Raw genomic sequence first — 8,275 nt, 5'->3', positions numbered from 1 at the left:
TACTGACACTGACGTACCTCTTCTGTCATTTATGAGCCTCATGAAGTTGGCTGCCCAGACATGAGACACTGGACGCCTCCCTCCCCAGCAGGCCTGCCAGAAGGGCTTAGACCTGAGTTTACACCGCAGCAGTCCTAAGGCTCTGAGATGAAGGGCCAGGGGTCCTTGTGACAGTTCACCGGGAACTCTGATGGGAGAGCTGGCCAGTCATTACAGAAGAGTCACCCCCGGGCGGGTTTGATTATGACCAACTTTATTTTCAACCTGCATTGTTGGGCACTTCATGGTAATGTGTTGTTCATCCAATATTGACTTTTGCATACATTTTTAAATCCCCCAAACAATACTTTTACACACAGCGTCCTCCCGACAGTAGTCAGTGTCAGAGATGATTTATCCTGTAGCCTCAAGGATGCGAGGTCTCGATGATGGGCAGGTGTGTTCAGGTACGTCATCACATCTAAACAAGGCTCAAGCGTTTCAGTCCTTCCAGACAGTTATTCGTTTAAAGCAAGAGAAATAAGCTTTGGAAAAGTTCAGTTTTTAACCTCACATGTACCTTTTGTGTAAAAAGCTTCATGCATTTTAAAATGTAGATGTCATGCAGTTCACATTTGTTTGCTCTAAGTACTAAATTGGAACAGATTCAAGAAATCTCATTTTTGGTATATGATTATTCAGTGGTTCTCAGAGTAACCACGTGGAAACTAGACCATCTGAAGGATGGTGACTCGACACACACAGTGAACCCAGGATGCAGAGTCAAATTTTGTCCTGGAAGTTATGTAATATAGCAAAGGGCAGAGGTGTCAACGTACCTCAGCAGGGCTCTCTTCTGAGACATGGAGTAACACAGAGACGAAGAGGCTCAGAGGTTTCTCGTATCAAAGAGGTAATCATTTGTGACTTAGCAATCTTTTATGATAAAAGACTGCTATAGTTGAAATTACTTCATTTAAGTCTGGTTTGAAAAACATAGCTTTCTGGATAGAAAGCGTCTGCTTAAGTTTGCTGTTCAGTTCAGTACCTTATTCTGTTTTTTTGGTATGTTTGCAAGTCACATCCAGAGCTACAGATTTTCCACAGTGCTTTTCTGCCTCATTCAAGTATAATAAAAAGTAGAAATCTATAGAAGCTCTAAGGTTAAACAAACTGTACATTATACAAAAATTAACTTAATTTACAGACAGTCAAAAAGTATTGGCAATGCCCTTTATAAATCTTACCAGAGATGCATCACAAAGGATATTACAGTCGACATAATGGTTCGTCATCACCGTACAAATGCCATCTCAATTTACGTGGTACAGAACTGAGCATGTGTGAAACGTACAAATGAAGAATCAGCGTTTTGCACTATATACATTTCTTTCAAAGTAACACTACTGTCAATACTAATCTAAGGTTCAGGATTCTCTTATTGCATATTCATTGTTGCTGAGGCAGTTAGTTATGATACAATAATGCAATATTCATAATTATTTTAAATAAAAACATTTTTCCTGCCAACAGTAAAAAGTTTTTTTTTTCCCCTAAAATCACCTGGAACATTGCTACATACAATTCTACACAAATACTGAAAAACATGACCTTAAGGCATCTGCTTGAAAAGCAGATGTGCATATTTATATGAACTAAATTACGCAAGAAAAAAAATATTGCACAAAATCCTATATTATTTTCAAGATAAAATATGCTTCTTTCTAAATACACATAATTCCCTATCTTGACCAAATCAAAACATTGACTGATTTGCTCAAAAGAACTCTGCCTCTTAAACAAGATTTAAGAAACAGATACTAACAAATTCCTGGGCTAGACAGAGGAAGGACATCAGTGCTGACAGAGTTTGTAAAAAACCATCTCCTATATGAAGAAATGCTTTGGGGGAATTAGGTTTGGGGTTCATTTTACATCCTTTATGTTCTGATCTACAGCTATCCAGCCAGAATCAAGATCTTGTATGTGAAACAAAATGGAATTCACATTAGAAAATTTTTTCGTGAAAATAATCTTTTCCTGAAAATCCAGATATTCTAGAAAAAGAAGGAAGATCTACTAATTATGACAACAGTCACAGTTTTTTTTTCCTCTTCACCTTACTTCAGAAACAATGAATTCATTAGCATTCCTGGGTCTCGTCTGTTAGGATACAAGCACAGACTCCACAGCAGCACTGTCACAGACAGCTTTCGAGTGTGTGGGGTGCAGGGGAAGTGTTTGCAGAGAATGCTGTTATCAGGGTAAAGAGAGCAGAACTCCTTGCCGTTGACAGGCGTCCACATGCTCAGTTCATCCTGAACAGAGTGGAGACTGGTCCCGGGTGGTCCCGAGGGGCCGCGTTCAGCACCAAGCCTCGCTGCCTGGGTACAAGGGAGCAGAGGGTGCTGGACAGCCAGCTGGACGAGAACACCCGGCTTCTCAGAGCCTCTGAATCTGTCCTTTAAGAGCAGGTCTCCTAGACAGCAGCATTCTTGCACGTCATGTAACAGCAGAGAAAGATGGTTCAGTGGTTCTGTACTTAGAGCATGTTTTAGTTTAAGCAGCTTTAAAAGGCTTTTTTTTTTTTTCGTGACAGAATCTTGGCTGAATAATTCCTAAGCAAAATATATTAACATCATTGTTATTATTAACAGAGATTCACAATTCCTTTTCCTTTTAACTAGCTCCTGCACAGCAGGCACTAGGCCAATTCTTTTCTTTCCTTATGTCCACTGTTACTGTACCTTGCCTATGAACAGTACCAAGAGTTGATAAACATTTCTTAAACAAATGAGTTCTTTTTAATCAGAGAAATAGTCATGCTATATTTTGGTGCCTTTCTAAAATATGCTAAAGTAGGTAGCCATTAAAATATACCACTTAACGACACTTAATGAACCAAGAGTTCCTAAATTCACACGGGACTCTGCTATCCTCTGAAATACCATGGATGCAGTACCTCTAGGGTAAAAGATAGAGTGGGTTTGGGGAGCATGGTGACTGTCTAGAGGCTGCATAAAGACAGGCCCCAGAACCGAAGGTCGGAGTCGTTTGTACAGTTCTGCATAGGACAGGTGTTGCTCCTTCGGGGGAGAAAAATTCAAACAGCAGGGGAGTTTACACATAATAGAAAATATTGTCTAGTTATAATAGAAAATATGAACATAGGAAAGAGATAATAGTTATTTCAGAACTCACCTTAATGTCCCTTCATTCTCCATACAGCCACCGTGATACAGGGAAGTCTAGTCTCAGAGCAGACTTTGAATACTCAAAATGTTAACAGTTTGAAATGGGAATACTTGCTGAGTTTTTGTTTTTAACGTGGACTATCAGAGCTGATTCTGTATGTTAAAATAAGGCACAAGTCCAGCTTAAAATACCTTAACACAAATGTGATTTGTCGGTGGGTGACTGTCCTCACCATACACCGTGGTGAAACACCCGGGGAGGTGACTAAGAGAAGAACTCACATTTCTGAGGCTCTGAAGCTTATTGGGTAAATGGGACTAAAACCCAGATTCTATCAAGGCTACACTCACAGTGATCCCATTCTCCAAATGGAGAATTCTAAAGGAAAAAACGCCTCATTCCAATATTCGTAGTCAAGGACTATTTTACATTCTTTTCAAAAATTATGAAGAATATCTGCCCAGCAGATTGACAACCATAGTTACAGTTTTTCCTTCTCATTTAAAATAGCTCTTCTGATAAATGGACTTTTTTATATACTTAAATAAAATGGAATTTTGTAATGAGTATATAAAGGCAAAATTTAACAAGAACCTTGAATCTTACTTTTGTGTTAAAAAAAGGATCACAGACTTTTCCCCTTAATACTTAAGAGTTCATCCTTATAAGGAAAACAAGATCTGTCTTCCTTCATATACATGAATGCATAACTGTCCTCCCAAAGTATATCCATTTAGATTTTGGAATCTACTTTAAAAAAGAAAACCTTGGTCATTTTTCTCAAATTATTTAAAGACTGATCTGAATAAGTATCTTAAATGTTTTTAACAAAGCCTCTTCCAGGATCTTGACTGAAAATTAAATTCTTATTTCAGTAAATATTCTAGAGCACAGTTTTTGACAGGAGTTCTTGACTGGCTTGTCAAACCTTTCCTAAAATGATAAATTAAGGAAACAATCATGACTGGGGATGCACAGAGTACATGTACTGAACAAGCGAGCAACCAAGGAACCACAACATCACTTGTTTTTTTCCTGATTGCTTCATGACTGGCTAGACTCATAGGAATAATCAATGCAGGAATCCTTCTCAGAACTTCCCAGTGTGACAGTGAATTTGAGGGAGGAGAGACCACGTCCCATGCAGAAGAATTCCAAGTAATGTGTGTGGATACCATGCATCAGACCGGAAGCACAAGCCCCACCCCAGGGAGGCCGTGCGTGGTGTCTCCTCCAGGAGATGGCAGGAGGACCGGAGGGAAGGCGCGGCTTTCCCGGGAGGAGCCCGACCAGCGCTTCCTCAGCCGGCTGACCCCGGCCAGCAGCAACGTTCGCAAGCCCCAGGGGCAGGCTGGGGTGACGGAGACGGCACTTTTCTGTTGTGAACCCCTCCCCGGGACCCACGGCCCCAGCACGACCACAGCAAAAACGCTGGACAGGTCTAGCAGCGGCGCAGCCGACAGCAGACCCGCCCTGTCCTCCTCGGAACCACCCAGGTCGTCAAAGACCAGGAGGGTCTAGAGACGGTCACATCCAAGAGGAGCCTGAGGAGGTATGACAGCCATGGGTAAGGTGGGCCCGGGCGGGATCCCGGGACAGAAACGGGATGTGAGGGGAGAACCAAGGAAATCTGCGTGAAGCACGGCTTAGGAACTGTGAAGACGTACTGCACGGATACAGGACCTTAAACGCCGCGGACGTGCTGAGCGGAGAGACGCGGGGACGCTACCCTGGCTCCGCGTGGGGCCTGCAGATCTACAACTTGCAAAATATAAAGTCAGTCATTTTAGCGGTAAGTCTGAGATGTCATGAAGCATTCTGATAGAGAATTATTAGTTAGGGGAAAAACAGACAAGAACATTTTTCAACTAGGACACTTTGTTTCATCTGGCTTTCTGGGGTGACTCCTAGTTAGCGAAGGCAAAGAGAGGCTGTGAAGAAATTTAAAGTGTCGTTTGTAAACAGCAGTCATTACTTTCTCATTGTAATTCAGCACTTCATGGATCTCACTCAGTGGCAGGTAAATGTGTATACCTTTATACTTTTTGGAAAACATGGCTGCAGTGTCCACCAGAGAGCTTTTAAACTTTGAAAAAATGAATTCTGTCCTTGATTTGATGAATTGAAAAAGGCATTATTGCTCTGCAGAACACATATCTTTCAGAATTTACATGGAATCCCATAAATTAGGTTAAGTATGCTTAATATAGGCTTAAGATTAAGGCAATTAGTGGGTCAACAGTTTCAAGCTAGTTCTGATAGGTTTTGATATCTTGGCCAGGTCATGCTCAACCAGCTTAGTACAGTAGCTCCTGGTTATGTGTGCGGGTTAGATGCATACTTAATTTAAATAAGTGGCGTTAAGCACCGAACACTGGGAAATCGGATGTTCAATATATACTTGCAACATACATACATACAAACTCGTACCTGACTGAAGAGCACAAGAGGAGAATTAGCTTTACGTTTAAAAAATCAATGGATCATCGACATAGAATGAGACGAAAGCGCGGACAGTAAGTGTCCCAAATGAAAAACAACTTCAGACAGCAGGAAGAGTCGCCTTTCCGACCACTCCTTGTTTACGACACGGGGTGGTGGGCTCCTGAATGTCTCCGTGGAAGGCTGGGTGCCTGCAACAGGCACTTCGTTCACTGACTAAGCTTGGTTTCCGCTCGCCCTCCCTCCTGAGATGTGCAGGTCTTGTTGGAAAGCAGACGTGATGTGACACAAGGACACCACCTCCTGAAGCAGCCCAGACCCCTCTGCGGTCTCTGGAGCTTCTTTCCCTTCTTTCTCCCAGGGAACACACGTGGACAGGCGCCGCCCCAGGCCCGGCTCCGGCGGGTCTTCCACAGTCGGGCTTAGCGTTTCCTTCCTCCCCGTAGGGGGCGCTCCAGCGCCCGGAAGGGGGCCCGGCTGCCCTGACGCCGGGGGCTGGCTCCCTGCGCCGAGGGGTCGCTCGCCTGCCTCCTCCTCCAGGATGAACAGAGGGTCGGTGCCCGCGCTGGAGGACAGCCGCTTCCTGGGCGAGGGAGGCAACTGCCGGCCGAGCAGGGCGCTGTCGTCCTGGCCCCGGTGCCACCCAGCCTGGTCCCCGGAGCCGCTGCACAGCAGGGCCAGGTTGCTCTCGCTGGGTGCGTTGGATTTGTTCTAAGAGGAGAAACGACACATTTAGAAGAAACGGAAGGCACGTTACTTCAGTAATATTCCTTCCCATTCTGAAATCTTTCTCTTGCCAGGCTTGGAACTCGAAGTCCCGCCCCAAGGAGACGCAGCCGTGACGGTGGGTTCGGAACACCGCCCAGGGCCCAGGGCTCCAAAGACAGGCACGGCGTGAGACGGGCACGTGCAACTGTCGCCTGCAGAGTTCAGCCCGCATGGTGAGTGTCGGCGAGGATGTGGAGAAGAGGGTGGGAGTGTACACTGATGCAGCCACTTTGGACATCGGCATGGACGGGCCTCAAGAAATTAAAAGCAGAACTATGACGTGCTGCAGCAAGACGCAGTACCGCTACTTCGGGTGTGTGTTCACTGCAGCACTGTTCACAGTATAGGGAAGCTGCGGGAACAGCTAAATGTCACTCACAGGTGAATGGATAAAGAAAATGTGCTGTGATTATCACTCACCTTTTTAAAAAAGGGGAAATCCTGCCATTTGGGATAATATGGATGCTGCTAGTGGCTCAGATAGTAAAGAATTCTCCTTCACAATGCAGGAGACCTGGGTATGATCCCTGGGTCAGGAAGATCCCCTGGAGAAGGGAATGGCCACCCACTCCAGTATTCCTGCCTGGAGAATCCCACAGACAGAGGAGCCTGGTGGGCTATAGCCCATGGGGTCACAAAGAGTTGGACATGACTGAGTGACGGGCCCTGCACTAAGTGAAGTAAGTCAGGACACAAATACTGCATGATCTCACTTCTCTGGGGAATCCAGTCAAGCTCGTATGTGTAGAGAGCAGAATGGGAGGGGTGGTCCCCAGGTGGGGAGGGGAGGTACAGGAAGGCCAGGGCTCAGTCACGAGGGTGGCGAAGCTCAGGGACCTAGCATGCAGACCGAACTGGAAAGAAGGCAGGTCTCAACTACTTTGGCTTCAAAGAAGAGGAAAGAAAAGTGAACTCTGTGAAGTAAGGGAGGCTAATTAGCTTGCCTGTGGCCAGTACTTTGCAGTGTGTGGGCAAACATCAAATCATGCATCTCAGATGTGCACAACCTCTGTCATTACACTACAGAAAAGCTGAGAAACAGAAAGGATTTGCAAAAAAATCCTACCAGATAACTCAGAGAACAAGCCAACTCTTATATAATCAATGCCAAGTTCTGGAATTATTACAGTCAGAACAGGGTAGAAATTACTTCTCTCTCTCTCTGTTGTGTTTTTAAAGAATCCAGTTCAATCTGTTTAAAGTCTTAGGCATTTCTGAAGCAACACAGTGAAACATTACTTGAATTTATACCCTTACTAAAATGTTGTCAACAGCCAAAAAATACAGGAAAAACATGGGAACATTTCACATTTGAAAGTTCCGGAGAAAGACAACTATAAAATTAGGTTGTAGGGAAATAATACTGCTTGACAAAATAATTTGTTAATGATGAGAAACACTAGCATTTGATTGGATTTTTGTTATAGAAATCATGTCTTAATGATTAACTCTTACGATATTTTTGGAGTTTTGACACTTACCTTCACATCGGACAACACAGTGAGGTGAGAAAGTGTTCATTTAATGTTACAGGCTGGAAACGGACTCACCGTGGGCTTGTAGTCTATCTCGTCCATTGATCTGAAGAAGTCCAGGCTCTTGGCCACTGCCAGCTTCCCCTGGTCCGAGCTGTGCGTGCTCAGCGTGTCCAGAATCTCACCCAGCAAGTCCATCTCACCCGGGGAAGGAGCCTTTGCTCTTGTTTCAAATGAGTCGTCACTTTCGTAGAAGTAAGCAGAAGCTTCTTCTCCATCTTCAGAGGACAACCTGGAGAAAAACAGGACACGTGCTTAAAACCAACGTGATACTTCTGTGGAGGGACAGTAAAGTGAGTAACTGGTTCACGGCCAAACTCTTTATAGTGACTGCTAAGTCGCTTCAGTTGTGTCCG

General features: G+C 44.3%; 1 protein-coding gene across 1 annotated transcript in view; it reads right to left on the bottom strand.

Moving 5' to 3' along the window:
• Positions 1–236: 236 nt before the first annotated feature.
• Positions 237–8,275, bottom strand: part of DENND1B (DENN/MADD domain containing 1B) — a 270,331-nt gene continuing 262,292 nt past the window's right edge. Inside the window, exons 25-26 of the mRNA XM_010831135.1 lie at positions 7,935–8,151; positions 237–6,327 (exon numbers count right to left, since the gene is read on the bottom strand). Of these exons, the coding sequence (XP_010829437.1) occupies positions 5,833–6,327; positions 7,935–8,151 (712 nt within the window). The 3' untranslated portion in view covers positions 237–5,832. The remainder of the gene's footprint in view (positions 6,328–7,934; positions 8,152–8,275) is intronic.

Source organism: Bison bison, unplaced genomic scaffold (genome assembly GCF_000754665.1).
Source record: "Bison bison bison isolate TAMUID 2011002044 unplaced genomic scaffold, Bison_UMD1.0 scf7180017864524, whole genome shotgun sequence".
Taxonomy (NCBI): Eukaryota; Metazoa; Chordata; class Mammalia; order Artiodactyla; family Bovidae; genus Bison; species Bison bison.
The sequence above is the reverse complement of the archived record's forward strand: the minus strand, read 5'-3'. Positions and strand labels throughout refer to the sequence as shown.